Source organism: Pseudorca crassidens, chromosome 15 (assembly GCF_039906515.1).
Source record: "Pseudorca crassidens isolate mPseCra1 chromosome 15, mPseCra1.hap1, whole genome shotgun sequence".
Lineage (NCBI taxonomy): Eukaryota > Metazoa > Chordata > Mammalia > Artiodactyla > Delphinidae > Pseudorca > Pseudorca crassidens.
This window is the reverse complement of record NC_090310.1, coordinates 66,102,039-66,120,668: the sequence shown is the minus strand read 5'-3', so window position 1 is coordinate 66,120,668 and position 18,630 is coordinate 66,102,039. Positions and strand designations below refer to the sequence as shown.

The window sequence follows — 18,630 nt, the reverse complement described above, 5'->3', positions numbered from 1 at the left end:
TTGCAGGACTGGCTCCTTACCACCTCCTCAGAGAGGCCGTTGGTTACCTCCCAAAGTACGAGAGCCTCTTCCGTGCCTCCTAGTCATTCCCGATCTGAGGGCTTTTGCCCCCTCAAAGCATTCATCCCTACCTAACATGTTCTTGTTAGGTGACTTATTTTGACATCTGTTGCTGGTCCAAACCCCACTAAAAGCCAGAAGAATAGGAATTGTTTTGTTCACGGTTATATCCTCAGTGTCTGGCAAAAGGCATCGTGAATGGATTTATCAAATGGAAAGAAGCCCCAAGTGCCCCTCCAACTGTCACCTACCGCCTAACTAAATGAATGGTCAGCCCCCCACTCCCTGCTCTGGACCTCCATTTCCCATCTGTAACAATGACAGATGAACCAAACAGCTTCAGCGGTCCTGTTCATTACAGGGATCCTCAGGAAGGACTGAAAACACAACCACACGTGACTTGGCACAGTGTTTCCTGCTGTAAAAGCCCAGGGAACAGCTTCCAATCAGACTGTTGTTCACCTCTCAATGGCTATAAAGACCCTAAAATAACCCGGGCAAACCCTATCAAGGTCCTTGCACTCTTTCTGGCTTTTCTAAGACACATGGTGGGGATGCACCTCCACTCTGTTAACAACACCTTTAAGTAACCTTTAAAGAATAGATCTGTTAGGTTAAACTTCTGGCCCAAGACTGCAGAATCGAACATAGTCAATAAATGTGACAGTCACTGAGTGCTCAATTCAAGGAATCTATTCCCAGTCGTGGCAATTTAGTTATAAAAGTTCAGAAAGTGCATAGGGATTGATAAAGATGGTGTGTATGATTTCTAAAAAGAGAAAAGTGGACGGAGAGAGTGAGAGACAATAAAGTAGACAAAAGGTTTTAAATGGTGCCCTAAAGGAGCCCTGGGGATTATGTGTGGAATCTGAGAGGCAGCTGCCACAGAGGTAGCCTGAGCAGCAGGATTCAAAGCAGCACTACCTGTTTTACAAGACAAAGGTCAGAGATACCAGTTGTCATCTCCTATCTAGCACTAACTGTCTGAGTGATCTTAGGCCAATCATGTCCCTTCTGGGCCTGCTGCTTGCCTGTTAAATGTCAAGGCTAAACTAAGTGGTCTCTGAGATCCTGCCCATCAATTATATTCTATGACTTATGGACTAATCTTTTGACCATATTCTTTCCTTGGGATAAAGGGAAAAACAGAGGCAAGATTGCTCTCTGTCTATAGACTAATCTAGCACTAGAAGACACAGTGTCACAATAGAGGTTATCAGGCCCCAGGGGGACCTACTTGCTGGAAAATGAACTGTGGTAGCCCAGTCCCTCCCTATACAACCAGCAAAATCAAGAGACTTGGTCCCACAAGTCAGTTCTAATTCCAATCTGCTTCATGAGATTAGGAAAGTCATTCATTTCCCTGGGCATCAATTTCTTCGTCATAAGCAAAAATCGGAACAGGAGCTCCTACCAGGCCCACCTCATAGGACAAAAAGGAATAACAGCAGCAGAGGCTCTCCAGCGTTGTCTAGCTGTAAGGGGACTGCACCCAAGGGGAGCAACCTTACAGGTGATGAATGGAGACATGTCACATCCCACTGACAGCAAAACAAGAACCACGGATTTATAATCCACCCCTGAGATTTCTGGAAAGGGGAAGCCAAGAGCCATAGGCCAGCCCTGCGGTCAAGGAACAATGAAACGAACTGATCCTAAGGAATTAATTCACTGCTCTGGGTGGCGGACAGGCTCTTCGCAAACACACCTTTCCCCTCCCCTCAAGGGCGTATCTCCCTTCCAGGTGGCAACGATGCAATGGAAGGCAGATGCCACCAGAGGGAGCAGAGGCCGGTTTCCAACCCTTCAACAGCCCTGAAAAGCCAAGGACAGAGCCCACATCCTCATGAACTCTCAAGAAAAGGAAAAGGTGCTCGCTCTGGCAGCACATATTCTAAAACTAGAACAACAGAGAAAAGATTAGCATGGCCCCTACGCCAGGATGACATGCAAATCGGTACAGCGTTCCATAGTTTATACAGAGTTTCAGTCGTACAAGATGAAAGAGTTCTAGAGATCTGCTATACAACATTGTGCTTATAGTTTATAAAGAATACTGTACTGTACACTTAAAAATTTGTTAAGAGGGTAGAGCTCATGTTATATGATTTTTACCCCCCCCACCCCCACCCCCACACACAACAAAATTCTAGCTCAAGGCCTGGCCTTCCACTAGGTGAACCTCTTCATACATGCTCTCTTACTGCCAAGTTCAGGACAGCTGGCCACCAGGTGAGCTAGCAACAAAGGCGAGGAGGAGGCAGAGTCTAGCCGATGCTGAAGAAATGAGTCTCAAGACCACAGACACTCAGGCTGCTTCACCGCCAGCTGTGCTAAGGAAAAGGCTACATATTGTTAATATCCCTGACTCCAGAAATCTCTACCTGGAGGGTCTTGGCAAACATAACAGGTGTATTTCTCAGGCACATTTTCTTCCAGTAATCCCATGCAGACCCCATGCTGCCAGCACTGGCACTCTTCACACTGTTAGAATTAAAGAAGCAATAAAAATTAAACTCAGAAGGAATCCTCCATCCAAAAATAAGACCCACCTGTGGGGGGAAAGGGGCAGTGGGAGGCGGAAGGAGGAGGGAGGGAGAGGAGGAGGAGGAAGTGGGAGCTGAGCTGCAACCACTCTTCCAGAGCAGCCACTAGCCACCTGTGCTTTTAACATTTAAGTTAACAAACTAAGTTTAAAATTCAGTTCCTTAGTCCCACTAGCCACATCTTAAGTGCCCAACAGCCGTATGAGGCTAGTGGCTACTGTACTGGACAGCACAGATGAAGAACATTTAAATTAAACAGTACTGATCTCAGAAAAATGACTATTTTCCCTCCCATTTCTAGAGGTTTTCACTTTTCTGATCACTTTATAAACAGAGAGGGAAAACTGTTTAAGTCCTTAGAGGGAGGTTAACTTAGAAAGACAAAAAACTGAGTTTGAATTCTGGCTCAGACATTCATTAGCTGTGTGACCTTGCACAGGTCACTTCTCCACCCTGGGCTTCAGTTTCCCCATCTGCAAAATAGGATACTATTCCTACCAACCGTGTGGGGCTGTTTGTGAGGAATCAATGGGTCACATGTCAAAATTCATATAGTAGAGCCCAGCACACAACTTTTATGTATTAAGAGCCTATTACTGCTACGAATGGGTAGGCTAACTCACTTTGATGCCTCCTGGACTCAACATATGCTAGCGCTTTGCATTTGTTCTTTCTAAACCTTACCAACGGTCACACAGCTGAGAAGACGCAACAGTGGATCAGAACACAAGCCTGGCTGACTGCAAGGCTAGTTCTTTTAACCCCTAGGCTCCACTGCCTTCCCTGGGGAAGGGGGAAAGAGAGAAAGGGCAAGAGGCAGAGAGGGAAAGAAAGGAGCAGAGGATGAGGGCAGCACTGGGAGACAGACGTGTGGCTGGCCTGAGGATAGCAAGCCTGAGGGCTAAGGGTCCAGAGGAGGGAATGGAGAGGAAAAGGATGGCAAAGGAGATACTAGGGCACTTGAAGCAATTCCAAACCAGGGCCCTAAACCTTTAACTACCCAACCAAATGGATAGCTCTGGAAAGTGGACAGCGAGCTTCTGATACTGTCTGGAGGGTGGGCCACCAGCCTGGCCACAAGGGAAAAAGCTCACAGTCCTCAGCCACTTGGAGTCAGATAGGCACCAGGATCAAAGGGCTTTTATGGGCTAATCATATCAGAATCAACAGGGGCAGAGCTGGAAGAGAGACTTCAGATAAGATGCGATCCAGATTCTTCCATTTCCAATGAGGAAACTAAAGGCTCAGAGAGAAAGAAAAGGGTGTGAGACAACAAAGGCAGTTAGTAGCAGAAAACAGACTAATAATTAAGAATGAAAGCCTCTCTCACCAATGACTTCGTGTCTTAAGAACGAGGATACACCAAAATTGAATCAAAAACACCTAAGTTTAAAATTTCAAAATAACGTTTTTCATGTGGGTCTGGCTAATACACATTATTCATTTTTAAAAAGTTTAAATTGGTACCCCAATAAAGATGTTAAATAAATAAATAAATAAATAAATAAGTTTAAATTGGAACTTCCCTGGCGGTCCAGTGGTTAAGACTCTGCACTTCCACTGCAGGGGGCGTGGGTTCAATCCCTGGTTGGGGAACTAAGATCCCACATGCCGTGTGGTGGGGTGAAAAATTTGTTTAAATAAATATTAAAAATAAAAGTTTAAATTTTTTTTTTTGGTGGGGGAGGGCAGTTGTGCCACGCGGCATGAGGGATCTTAGTTCCCCGACCAGGGATTGAACCCAGGGCCCCGCCCTCCAGCAGTGAGAGCGCTGAGTCCTAACCACTGGATTGCTAGGGAATTCCCCAAAAGTTTAAATTTAGAAGTGAACAAGAACAATAACAGAAAATATAAAATATCTAAGAATAAATCTGAAACTAAGAATAAAAACATGCAAGGTCTGTGTAAAGAAAATTTTTAAATATTTGAAGGACATGGAGACTTAAGTCAATGAATGGTAAGTTGTACTTTATTCCTGGATAGCAACGGTCATTATAAGGATGACAGTTCTCCTTGGATTAATATATAAAAATAATGTAATGCCAACAAAATAATAAATCAATAGCTCTGGAACTATATTGAAGCTGATTCTAATAGCCAGGAAATTTATTAAAAAGAACAAAAGGGGGTACCAGCCCTACCAGATATTTTTAAAATATTATAAAGGTATAATAATTAAAATAGAATTGTACAAGTAAATATATAGACAGAGAGACCAATGGAAGAGAGAATCCAGAATGAGATCCAAACTACATACGGAAATAGAGTAAATAAAGGTGGCGTTTCAATAATAAGGCATGGTGTTGGGACAACTGGGTAGTGAGAGCCTTCACCTTATACCAGGATAAATTCCAGGCGGATCAAATATTTATACAGTTTTTAAAAGATAAATGAAACCGCAAAAGTACCAGAAGAAACCATGAAAAATTCTTTTATTGACTTTTCTATAAACTGTTATGAACTTCCAATGAGGAAGCAACTGCTATTCAAATCTCAAAAGCCATTAAAGAAAAGTTTGATATATTTGACCTCACAAAAACAAAAAAATCTATAAGACAAGCCAAAAGATGGATGACAAAGTGGGTACAAATATTTGTAACTGTTCTCACAGCTGATACAAAAACATATCTACAAAAAGCTTACACAGGGACTTCCCTGGTGGTCCAGTGGTTAAGACTCCATGCTCCCAATGCAGGGGGACCGGGTTCGATCCCTGGTCCGGGAACTAGATCCCACATGCCACAACTAAAAGATCCAGCATGCCACAACTAAAGATCCCACACACCGCAACTAAAGATTCCACACACCACAACTAAAGATCCTGCACACCACAACTAAAGATCCCACACGCAGCAACAAAAATCCTGCACGCAGCAACAAAGATCCTGTGTGCCGCAACTAAGACCCAGTGCAGCCAAATAAATAAATAAATATTTTTTTAAAAAAATCTTATGCAAATGGGTATGAAAACAACCAACCATCCAACAGAAAACTGAATAAAGGACATGAACAGGCAGGTCAAAGGAAAAAAACACATCTTAAATAAAAAGATGTTCAAAGCAACCATTATAAGAATAAAGTAATGTAAGGGAACTTGAATTAATATAAATTAATGTGAAATGAAACCAGCCTAATAATATACATACACATTAGTATTTCTAGATTCTAGGATTACATGTAAATATCAATTAATTCTTCATACCTTTATGTATTGCCTGAAGTTTTTATAATAAACATTTACTACTTTCACCACACAAGTGTTATTCTCATGAAAAACTGTTTATAGAGTATAATTTTCATTTATACATGCATGTGTATGTGTGTATTCTAAAATAACAACAGTGATTTATCCCTGGGTAAAAATAATCTGGGTAATCCTTGTTTTCTTCTTTGTAGATCTTGGAAAATGCAGAAAATAACAATCATAAAAATTTTTTAAGTATATTAAAATAAATTACAAAATGGCTATACTAGTAGATTGTTTTTTCACTTATCTGAAGAGCAAAGATAAAGAAGTTTGATAGTACTGTACTGACAAGGGCGCTGGTAAGACTGTGCTTTGGTACACCAGGGAAAGTTTATAGAATATTGCTATGACACCAGTATTTGTCAAAATAATAAATGCACGCCTACTTTGGTCCTGGAATTTTACTTTCAAAACTTGGTCCTACAGACATACTTACACAAAATTATTCATTACATCACTGCTAAGATTAGAAACAATCCAAATGTCCATCAACAAGGGAAGAGTTAAATAAATGATGATCCATCCATTATGCAACCATTAAAAAGAATGGGGAAGCTTTTTTAGATCTGAAAATGGAATGGTCTTAAACATATATTATTATTATTATTTTTTTTTTTTTTTGTGGTACGTGGGCCTCTCACTGTTGTGGCCTCTCCCGTTGCGGAGCACAGGCTCCGGACGCGCAGGCTCAGCGGCCATGGCTCACGGACCCAGCCACTCCGTGGCATGTGGGATCTTCCCAGACTGGGGCACGAACCCGTGTCCCCCGCATCGGCAGGCGGACTCTCAACCACTGCACCACCAGGGAAGCTCTTCAACATATATTATTAAATGAAAAAAAGATACTGAAAACACTATGTATTAAAATAACATTGTGTTAAAAAAAAAAAGATGGTTGTACAGCAATGTAAATGTACTCAATGCCAGTTCACTTAAAGCCACATATATTTAAAATGGTTAAGATGGTAAATTTTATGTTATGTATATTTTATCACAAAAAGAAAGAAAAAAAATGGAGAGTATATATTTGATATCGCTTGTTTAGCCACTGAATGTTTCTGGAGTGATACGCAAGAAGATGACAAGGGCTGCCTCCAGGGGAAGCAAATAAAGTTTCTAAAATGGGCTTCTTATTAAAGCTGCTACACAATTTTCACTGGGGTCCAACACCTAATGTTATATATTTGTTGCTCTAGGGCAAAGGTCAGCAAACTACAGCCCACAGGCCAAATTCAGCTTGAGTCCTATTTTGGTAAATAAAGTATAATATGAACATAACCATGGTCATTCATTTTTCTGTATTGCCTCTGACTGCTTGGGGCAGAGTTGAGTAGTTGTGACAGAGATCACATGGCCCAAAGCCTAAAATATTTATTTTTCTGGTCCTTTAAGAAAAAGTTTGCCAAAACCTGCCTTAGAGCAATTAAAATAATTTAAATATTAAATGGGTTTCCTGATGCTCATTTTTTTATGTGGTACCCAGATTTCTCAAACATTCATGATTACTAAGTAGGATTTTAACCTTCCAGTGATTTAAATTAGCACTGGTAAATAAAATCAAATAATAATATACATGAACAATACTGCTACCAAATAACGAAAATGATCAAAGAAAACTATTTCTCTAAAGTAATCTTCTAGAGAACAAATGCTAAATGTTTTCTAGGGTTGTGCAAATTATCAATGTAAGTTTAAAATTTATTTTAAGAAAAAATGATCTGAACTTTCCTAAATGATGAATATATTTAAAACTAGACGAATACATTTTAAAACTTTAAACTGTATTGTTCCACTTAGCTCCCTCTAAATTTATGCCTTTTGCTAAAGTTACTGAGTGGAAAAAGGTACTCTGCTCACAATGACAGGTATAGTCAGAAACTGTCCCTCTATAACACAAAGCCAGCTGGACAACAAGTGGACAGCAAAGAAGAGTCTTCTACAACAAAACCCAAGGTGTTCTGAAGTGAGCTCGTCACCATAATGCCAGACAGGAAGCCACAGTGCTGAGCTGAGCTGCGGGGAAGGTCATGTGGAGCTTGGGAAGCAGGCAATGGAATTCAGTTCCTGACTCTGCCATGTAACAATGGTGTGGTCTCAATTTTTTCAAACTTAGTTTCCTCACAGCACAAAATGGCACTTCAAGCTCTACCCCTGCAAACACCCCATGATCCTTGCCACTTACAGAACAGTCAATGGAGAAAGTACCATGGTGGATCAGAACTGCATCTCTTATACTGATTAGCTGGAAGAGCCTTGCCAAGAGAGGCCTTCGTTACTCACCCACTAATGATTTCTAAGGACAAATGAGGACCAAATCAGGCTTCCAAGGCCCAGAACTGAGCACACGCCCAGAGAGACAGGATGAAAACTAACGATCTTCAACATACTTTTATTTCATTTATTTATTTATATTTATTTTTGGCCACATTGGGTCTTTGTTTCTGTGCATGGGCTTTCTCTAGTTGCAGCGAGCGGGGCTACTCTTCATTGCAGTGCACAGCCTTCTCATTGTGGTGGCTTCTCTTGTTGCAGAGCATGGGCTCTAGAGCGCAGGCTCAGTAGTTGTGGCTCACGGGTTTAGCTGCTCCACGCATGTGGGATCTTCCTGGAGCAGGGCTCGAACCTGTGTCCCCTGCATTGGCAGGCAGATTCTTAACCACTGCACCACCAGGGAAGCCCTTCAACATACTTTTAAAGCCAAACTTAAAAGAAAAATTCTACTGGAGGGGAAAAAAAACCAAACAAACGGTTTTCATGTTACGTAAGTTTTTGAATTATATTCCACTGAGCTTCAGAGATTCTACAAATGCGTGTGTTTTATAAAATGAGACTATTTTAGAAGACAAAACAAAACAAAAAATGCACACTCCAAGCTTAAATGTTAAGACAGCAGAGCCCACCAGTACACATAATTCTTTACTGCTAGGCTAACTTATTATCACGCTGCCCTCAGAACAAAGTTTTTCTTCCCATCTCTGATTAACCAAAGTGACTACACAGCATGCTGTTTAGGAAAAGTCCCCATACAACGGCCATGTTCATTAGGCTTGTCTCACAAAAAAAAGAAAACAACTGAGCCACTGAAATGCTCCAGGTTGGCAACCACCGCTCACAACCCCACCTGCATATTAGAGCTCATGGGAAGAGGCCAGCCATTCACATTTCTGAACTTAAAAGTGAAAATTATTCATTTTGAGCTTCCCAAACTACTGCTTTTATCTGTTACACATTTGGGGGTTCTGTGAAAAGAGTCCATTAGGGAAAGGGGTTGTGATGCTGAAAAAGTGATTTGAAAACCACTGACCTAATGCATACTAAAGGTCATAAATATGAGGAGCTATTTGAGACCATTCGTGTATCTTGAATTCTCAGAGGTTGCCATGAAGGCTATTAAAAAAAAACAGAAACTCCCAGAAGAATTCTAACCAACATAAACATGACTTACTTAAAAAGCTCAGGTTCCCTGGAGTCAGCCAGGCAGCAGCCACCTCCACCAGAACTGTGATTAAGAGCAAGAGAAGGGCCAGAGGCAAGCAGGTGCTGGCCAGTGATGGTCTCCCCAAGCAGGCAGGGAGGCCCCCCAACAGGCATATCCCAGAAATGGAGACAACAAATACAAATGCCAAGAAAATGAAGAATAAGAAACAGACAAGTTACAAAACTGGCCTCCATCTCTTTAGGCCATAAAGAAACTTCACCTGAGAGAGAAGATATGGATGCACAGGAAGATCAAACTGCCCCTCCAGAGATTTGGGCCCCTACTGTTCAACTCCTCACTGTGTGACCACAGGCAAGGCCCTTCCCATTTGCGGGTCCAGCTGGCCCAAGCAGAGCAGAAGAGGTTTAGACTCAGTGATCCCTCAAGTCCTCTCTCATTCTAGTCACAGGCTATTTATACCAGCCTGAGATGCAGAGGAAGCTGAGCCAGTAAACAAAGCTCAATTTGCTGCTGACAGTGCTGCCTGCCTGGGGCTTCTGACATGACGTTACTTTTGCTGGCCTCAGACTGTGTTCCCTCAAAATTCCCTCCAAGGACCAGTTTGTGCTCCTCTATACCTGTGTCTCCTGGAAGCTCCACCTACCTGAATCATGAAGTCATTTTCCTCCTGAACCTCACAGATGCAGCGGACCACTTCAAAATCGTAACGGTCCTCCCCATCAAGTTCCTCATCTGGGTTAGTGGTCACATCAACGTCTTGGCCATACTCCTCATCGCTCCAAAGAAAGCTCTCGGAGGAGGAGTCACTCAGATTATCTTCTTCTGAGAAGAAAGGGAAAACAACAGTCACTTTTTAAAATTATAGTTGTAAGATTTTTTAAAAACCCTAGATTGTCAAGAGTAGAAATGACCTTACAGAACTTCTCCTCTGTGAACTTTCACAGAGCTGGGAAACGCGAACTCCAATCTGTTCCTCAGGCCTGTCATCTACTAACAGCCCGAATGATATGTGCTTCCCGGCAGTGAACTGAACTCCATTTCCTCATTTTCCTGACAGTGAAGCCCAAGGTCAATGGCTGCTCAAGGTCACAGAGCTCACTGGCAGAGAAACTGCAACTCCACATGAGCCACACAGATCATCATCCCTAACGACTCAAACGTGTTCCCTGACCTCACCCCATCCAGCCGTGACCTGGCTTACAGCCCAGTCTGTATCCACAGCCACCTTTAAAACTCTGTAAACAGTGGGGAATGAGGAAGGGGCAGATTCCAGGGATAATCAGAACCAGAATCACTAGATCTTGGTACCTGATTAGTGGTTATTACAGCTAACCTTTACTGATCACTTATTCTATACCAGACACTGTTCTAAGTACTTTCCACATACTTATTAACTACTTTTAAACTCACAATCACCCTGTAAGTTGCTAAAGAAGGGAAAACTTCAAGGTTGACTCAGATTTCCCAGAGCAACCAGGTTAGATGCAGAGGCCACCAACAAGAAATGGAGGAACAGGAGAGGCAGGTGTGCAAGGAGTTGGGGGATAATGGATTCGGTTATAGACACACTGGCTTAGAAGTACCTAAGAGACATTCTACTAAGACCAAAGTTGGAGAGAAGGGAAGTTCTGGGAAGGTACAGCTAATGGCCTATTTATTTGATGTACTTCTTGTTTAAAAGACCTAACAGACTACTTGCAGAAGTCCTGAGAGTAGATTACAGTATCAACATAAATCCAGCCTTCTCAGACTGCCGTGCTGTACAAATGATCAAGCCAGCAGAGCCTCCTTACCGGACATTTTCACTTTCCCTTTGTAGTTTCCAGATTCTGAGCCATGGAGCTGTGGGCTCATATGGACCCCGGGCTTGTGTGAGGACCCACACCTGGTGACAGCAAATGCCTTGGGTGGAGAAGGTTCCTGGGAGGTATCACTGATCTCCTCACTGCAGGGGCATTCTGGAAGAACAAAATCAGGAAGAAATTAGCACCCTCAGACATCACTAGGGCATTCCAGAATCAACCCCATCCAACCAACAGCTCTGCTGTTCAAAGAGCTCAAATGCTCAGAAGCAATTCAGCTAGAACAGATTTAGGGATTAATACTTCTAGCTACCTCCAAAAACCTCAAAACAAAAAGCTTCTTCCTCACCATCACCCTTCTCCCCTTTTTCTGATAAGGTTGCTTTTCTAAGCCAGAAGATACTTTGAGAATAAAATGTGGAATCCCTTTAGCTCCCAAGACTGGAACACTGATTTTCTTAAAAATCAGCATTTTTGTTGGGGCTAGACACACGCTTTTCAAGAAATGAATCCTTTCTTGAAAGGGTTCAGAGATGTGTGTGCAGACAAATACAGTCATTCACCTGCATATCCTCTCCTACAATGGCGCTTCCATCGTGACAGAGCACACCGGCCAACACAGCAAGAGGGAGGGCTTTCCAAATGCCAATGTGGCCTTGTAGCACCTGGGGTGAGCTGAGCCCACAAGCTCCATTAAAGGCCTGCTGGCCTTCCTCTCCTCAGAGGCCAAGACTGGGGAGAAGCAATCCCTCCCTACCTACAGTAAGGAAATCCAAGTGAAACGTCCCAGGGGAAAATTTACCAGGTTTGGTTTTCTTTTTCTTTTTCTTTTTCTTCTTTGGCTTCACCCTCACAAACTCTTTGAATTTCTTCTCTTTATTCTTCTCCTTGTCTTTTGCAGCTAGAATTAAATACAAGTGTAAGTACTGGCATTCTAACATTTTGTTTTCAATGCCGGGATGTTTATGCTTAAGTAAGTAAGCATGCACAATGTGAAGAACTAAAATGGTCAGTAGAACAGAGTTCCAGGTCTGGTTCTGCCTGGGAGGTCACCTTCCATCCTCCTCAGAGCTCTGCAGCCCCTTCTCTATCATCAAGCCTTTAGACCAGAGGCTGGCAAACTCTGGCCCACTGCCTGTTATTATAAATAAGTTTTATTGAAAATACACTATGCTCATTTGTTACATGTTGACCATGGCTGCTGCCACACTTCAGTGGCAGATTTGAGGAGTAAAGACAGAGACCTTATGGCCTTCAAAGCTGAAATATTTATTGTCTGGTCCTTTACAGAAAAAATGTGCCAACCCTACTTAGATCACTACTCCTGAACACTGGCTACATATTGCAATCACCAAGGGAGATTTTTAGAAAGTGAATGCCCGGGTCCCACCCACAAAGATTCTGATTTAACTGGCTTGAGGTGCAACCTGAACATCAGGATTTTGTTTGCTTGATTCTTCTTCTTCTTTTTTTAATAACTGAAGTACAATTCATATAATATAAAATTATCCACTTAAAAAGGAATAATTCACACCTTCCAAAAACCACAACTTCATTCTCTGCTACTTTTCACAGCAAAACTTCTTAAGTTATCAATACTCCCTGCCAAACTTCTCAATTCAGTTTTCCTAATTCCCCTCTAAAAAGCTTCCCACCTACCACTCAACTGAGACTGTAGTTTTCAAGTTAATAACAGCCTAACCATTGCAAAAATCCAGTTGTTTCTTCTATCTTATCAAACATATCTGTAGCATTTCAAATAATTGACCATGCCTTACTTTTTAGGTGTTAAGATATGTTTAAGCATACATATACCCTGTGACCTAGCCATTCCACTCCTAGATATTTACTCAAGAGAAAGGATAACTTATGTCCACACAGAGTCTTTTATATGAGTGCCCACGGCAGCTTTAGTTGTAATCTCCCAAAATGAAAATTGCCCAAACGTCCATCACCAGGTGAATGGACAAATAATTTGTGGTGTATCCATACAATGGAATATCTCCGACAATAAAAGTATAAACTGTTAATAATATGCAGCAACGTAAGTGAACCTCAAAATAAGTATGCTGAGTAAAAGGAGCCATATAAAATCTAATGCATACTGCATGATTCCATTTATATAAAATTCTAGAAAATGAAAACTAATCTATATAATAGAAAGCAGAATAGAGACTACCTGGGGATGAGAAAGGGGGGAGGAGTAGAAAGGAGGAATTAAAAAGGGGCATAAGGAAATTGCAGGAGGTAATGGATATGTTTACCATTTTATTATGGTAATGGCTGGGTATATATATATATCCCAAATCTCATCAAATTATACAATTTAAATATGTGCAGTCCACTGAACAACAATTAAGCTTCAATAAACCTGTAGGTAGGTAGGAAGGAAGGGAGGGAGGGAAAAAGAAAGCAATCCAATGGCATGTAGTACATTCACAATACGGTGCAGCCAGCTCTACCCCAGTTCCAAAACATTCCCATCACTCCGAAGTAAAACCACTTACCATTAAGCAGATTCTCCCCAACCCCTCAACCCTTGGCAACCACCAATCTGCATCTGTCTCTATGAATTTATCCATTCTGGACATTTCATATATATACAGTAAGTGACCTTTTGTGCCTGGCTTCTTTCACTTAGCGTAACGTTTTCAAGGGCATCAGTGTTTTTAAAAACACTCTCCAAGTGATTCTGATGTAGAATCAAGATGGATCACAAAGCAAGTGTGGGGTAGGATAAGCAGTCAGGTTCAACTGACTTTAACTGAGCACCTGTGTGCAAATATCACAATATCTCATTTAACCCTAACAACCACCTGTGTATATCATTCCAGTTTCACAGAGGAGGAAATTGAAGCTTGGTGAGGTGATGACACCTGCTTGAGATCATACAGACATTTAAAAACAGGTTCATCTAGCTCTCCAGCACCAAGTCAGCACTAGCTCCGAGGTCCCTCTCGCAAACAGGCATCCAGGAACTGTGCGAGAGGACGATGGGCTGCATCCCCCAGCTGGCAAGCCTGGTTCTACAGATAGAAGTTAATCTACTGGCTAAAGAACATAGGACTTAAGGGTCTCTAAGCTCCCTTCCTGTTAAAATACTCTGCAACTGGGAAACAAAGTTCAACAAACAAGAACTCTAGAAAAGACCTTAGTCTAATTTACAAAAGTACTCTTTCTAAGATTAAGAAACCAGAGCCCCCAAAAATAAGGTGACTAAGCCAAAGTCATGCAGTTGATAAACAAAACATGGTTAAATGCCTCCTAAATTTCATTCATAAAAGCTATCAACAATATTTACTTTTCCTCTGATCCCGGAAACAGTCTTCCTCAGGAATAGAAACAGAACAACTCATTTCTGCACATTCGCATGGCTACAACCACATTATCAGTCATGGTTTAAATTCGTTTATTTAACAAATATCTGAGCATCCACCATGTTCCAAACACCATTCTAGGGAGGAGGGAGGGATAAGGCAATGAACAAAAAAAGACAAAAACCCTTGCCCTCACAGAACTACATTCTAGTGGGTGGGAGCAGAAAGCAAGTAAGTCATATAGTATTTTAGGAGGTGATTAGTGCTATGGAAAAAATAAAGCAGGGAAGGGGGATAGTAGGGATGAGGGAAGGGGAGATTTGCAATTTTAACAGTCTGTGGTCAGAGAATGCCTCGCTGAGAAAAGGACATCTGAGCAAAGACCTGAAAGGAGAGAACAAAACATGCAGAAATCTGGGAGAAGAGTCTTCCAGGCCAGGGACAGCAAATGCAAAGATTCTAAGGACAGGAAGGCCTTCACTGTTCAAGAAATAGGCACAGGGAACACTTCCTAACTCATTCTACATGGCCAGCATTACTCTAATACCAAAATAAGATAAAGACATTACAGAAAGGAAAACTACAGACCATTATCTCTCATGAACACAAATGCAAAAATATTAGCAAGCTGAATCCAACAATGTATAAAAAGAATTATATATCACAGCCAACTGGGATTCATTCCAGGTATACAAGGAAGGCGGGTTCAACATCTGATAATCAATTAATGTAATCCATCATATCAACAGGCTAAAAAAGAAAAATAATATATCAATTGATGTAGGGTATATGCCCAGTAGTGGGACTGCTGGGTCACATGGTAGTTCTATTTTTAGTTTTGTAAGGAACCTCCATACTGTTCTCCACAGTGGCTGTATCAATTTACATTCCCACCAACAGTGCAAAAGGGTTCCCTTTTCTCCACACCTTCTCCAGCATTTATTGTTTGTAGACTTCTTGATGATGGCCATTCTGAACGGTATGAGGTGATACCTCACTGTAGTTTTGATTTGCATTTCTCTAATAATTAGTTATGTTGAGCATCTTTCCATGTGCCTCTTGGCCATCTGTATGTCTTCTATGGTAAAATGTCTATTTAGGTCTTCTGTCCATTTTTTAATTGGGTTGTTTGTTTTTGGATATTGAGCTCCATGAGCTGTTTGTATATTTTGGAGATTAATCCTTTGTCCGTTGCTCCGTTTGCAAATATTTTCTTCCATTCTGAGGGTTGTCTTTTGTCTTGTTTATGGTTTCCTATGCTGTGCAAAAGCTTTTAAGTTTCATTAGGTTCCACTTGTTTATTTATTTATTTATTTTTCATTACTCTAGGAGGTGGGTCAAAAAAGATCTTGCTGTGGTTTATGTCAAAGAGTGTTTTTCCTATGTTTTCCTCTAAGAGTTTTATAGTGTCCAGCTTTACATTTAGGTCTTTAACCCATTTTGAGTTTATTTTTGTGTATGGTATTAAGGAGTGTTCTAATTTCATTCTTTTACATGTAGCTATACAGTTTTCCCAGCACCACTTATTGAAGAGGCTGTCTTTTCTCCATTATATATTCTTGCCTCCTTTGTCATAAATTAGGTGACCATATGTGCACGGGTTTATCTCTGGGCTTTCTATCCTGTACCATTGATCTATATTTCTGTTTTTGTGCCAGTACCATACTGTCTTGATTACTGTAGCTTTGTAGTATAGTTTGAAGTTGGGAAGCCTGAGTCCTCCAGCTCCGTTTTTCTTTCTCAAGATTGCTTTGGTTATTCGGGGTCTTTTGTGTTTCCATACAAATTGTAAATTTTGTTCTAATTCTGTGAAGAATGCCATTCGTTGGTAGTTTGACAGGGATTGCACTGAATCAGTAGATTGCTTTGGGTAGTATAGTCGTTTTCACAATATTGATTCTTCCAATCCAAGAACATGGTATATTTCTCCATCTGTTTATATGATCTTTGATTTCTTTCATCAGTGTTTTATAGTTTTCCAAGTACAAGTCTTTTGCCTCCTTAGGTAGGTTTATTCCTAGGTATTTTTATTTTTTTTGTTGCAATGGTAAATGGGACTGTTTCCTTAATTTTTCTTTCAGATTTTTCGTTGTTAGTGTATAGGAATGCAAGAGATTTCTGTGCATTAATTTTGTATCCTGAAACCTTTCCAAATTCACTGATTAGTCCTAGTAGTTTTCTGGTGGCATCTTTAGGATTTTCTATGTATAGTATCAATTGATGCAAAAAAAAAAAAGCATTTGACAATATCCAACACTCACTCATGATAAAAATTCTCAGAAAGCTAGGAACAGAGGAAAACTTCCTCAACTTCATAAAGGACATCTACAGAAAACCTACAACTAACTTCATAGTTAATGGTGAGAACTGGATGCTTTCTCTTAAGATCAGGAACAAGGCAAGGATGTACCCTCTCAATACTTCTTTTCAACATGGTACTAGACATCCTATCTAGTACAATAAGACAAGAAAAGGAAATAAAATATAAATTGGAACAGAAGAAATGAAACTTTATGCTTTACAAGGAAATTGGCCTTTACTATGAGTAACTTCACTGGAAGGATTTGAGCAAATGTTTGATGGGATTTGATGTACCTTCACCCACACACATATAGAAACAATTGCCCAATCCAGTTTTTGATTTGTAAACTCAGGTTTTAATGACCTTCAAACTAAAGTAACTGTCTCCATTAGCTTACTGAAATGTTAACAGCATTAACCCAATCACTAGCAGAACTGGTTGAAGAGATACCACCTAGGTTCTGGATCCCTGAGACAGAAAGGTCCAGATGCAGGATATAAATTGCCAAATGCCAGGGCATACCCAGTTATCACCTAGTATGGTAGTTCCTTTGGGCTTCTCCAACAACAATCTTTTTTGCATTTCACATTTTATAAAACAGCATCACAACCTTTAGGGAACCCAACAGGAAGTTAAGAAAAGGATGGTGAAGTTCATTCCATACAAATATTCCTGAAGACCCTACATTATTCAAACTCACATAATTCATGACTAATATTTCCAGAAAATAAAGGTATAATGAACACACTTTCATTGGCCTTCCAGCTTTGAAATCATGTGGTTGATGAATTTTGTCAATTTGGTAGGATCTGTATTAATTCAAATTTTATACATAAGGCTTTTTATATCACACAACTTCAAGCTGATCGACTTCAATTTTGCATAAAATACATCTATCTATACCTTAACATGATTACCACTTTACAGAGGAGGAAGTGAAACTCAGAGAAGCTGCAAGACCATAAATTGGTGTATAGAAAAGATGAACTCAGACCTATGGGTCTGAGGACTTGGGCCATGTTGTGGGCCCTGTGCACTGTCCCTGATACAGGAAATGAGCACAGGGCATGGATCTGCTCTACAGTTCAACACCACCACCACCCTTTCCCCGGCTGTGCAGATTTTGCTGGGTGTAGCCAAAATTGTGGATATCTCCCAGCATCTCTTCTACCCCTCCTTCACTGTGCAGCATCTAAGGGATTTGGACAGGACTGACTTCACACTCATTTAAACTTATAAGAGTAATGCCATGCCCCTTGTCACAGTCATAGGCTTAGACAATCTGAGCCTGGGGCAACTGGTTCATAAGGCAGGGACAGGAATAGAGTAATCCAACCCGAACTCGGGACTCTGGTCCAAAGTTTATTAAAATCTTACTTTCTTGTTAGATTTGAATGAAGCAGCATGGAGTCTTAAATGATACTGGCTTCCATCCTCTGACCACAAGGGTTTAACCTGAAAACAGCACTGAGAGGTGAGACGATAAGACAACCAACAGGCCTGGAGCAGTACACCTCCCATGGACTTCCCTATTACGTGAACTAACACATCCCCTTTATTGTGGAATCAGATTGAATTGGGTCTCCCGTTACTTGTAACTAAAAGCATCCCAAGTGCTGCAGCTAGTCAGAAATATGGTCATATTAAGCTTTAAAGAGTCCACTCCTGAGGCTTCAATTAGAGGAGTAAGCACTGAGGATAAAAAGAAGAGATATTCTAGGAAATTGTTCTACAGAAACCTGTGTTCTCTGAACACAGAGGGAAGAGAGAAAGCATTCATAGGCTCACCTGGCTTCTGGCTGAAGACTGTAAAGTCACATGTGGCCGTAGGTGACACAGCTCATAGGGAGAACTGCCCAGCAGGGACTAAGCTAACCCAGGTGAGTCCCTGAGGAACAGGGGCAGACAAGGTGACAA

The 18,630-nt window shown here is 41.1% G+C and overlaps 1 protein-coding gene and 1 non-coding gene across 8 annotated transcripts in view; one reads left to right on the top strand and one right to left on the bottom strand.

Annotated features, from left to right (window-relative positions):
• Positions 1-18,630, bottom strand: part of PHF20 (PHD finger protein 20) — a 130,724-nt gene that overhangs the window by 15,013 nt on the left and 97,081 nt on the right. For 6 of the 7 annotated variants that reach the window (XM_067707985.1, XM_067707989.1, XM_067707990.1 and 3 more), the window contains 4 exons: positions 11,897-11,995; positions 11,086-11,250; positions 9,936-10,114; positions 2,445-2,544 (listed from right to left, as the gene is read on the bottom strand). In XM_067707985.1, coding sequence (XP_067564086.1) covers positions 2,445-2,544; positions 9,936-10,114; positions 11,086-11,250; positions 11,897-11,995 — 543 coding nt within the window. The remainder of the gene's footprint in view (positions 1-2,444; positions 2,545-9,935; positions 10,115-11,085; positions 11,251-11,896; positions 11,996-18,630) is intronic. The other variant, XM_067707988.1, reaches the window with a different exon arrangement.
• Positions 1,931-2,037, top strand: LOC137208285 (U6 spliceosomal RNA). Its single transcript, XR_010935595.1, has one exon. It is a non-coding gene; the product is annotated as a U6 spliceosomal RNA (small nuclear RNA).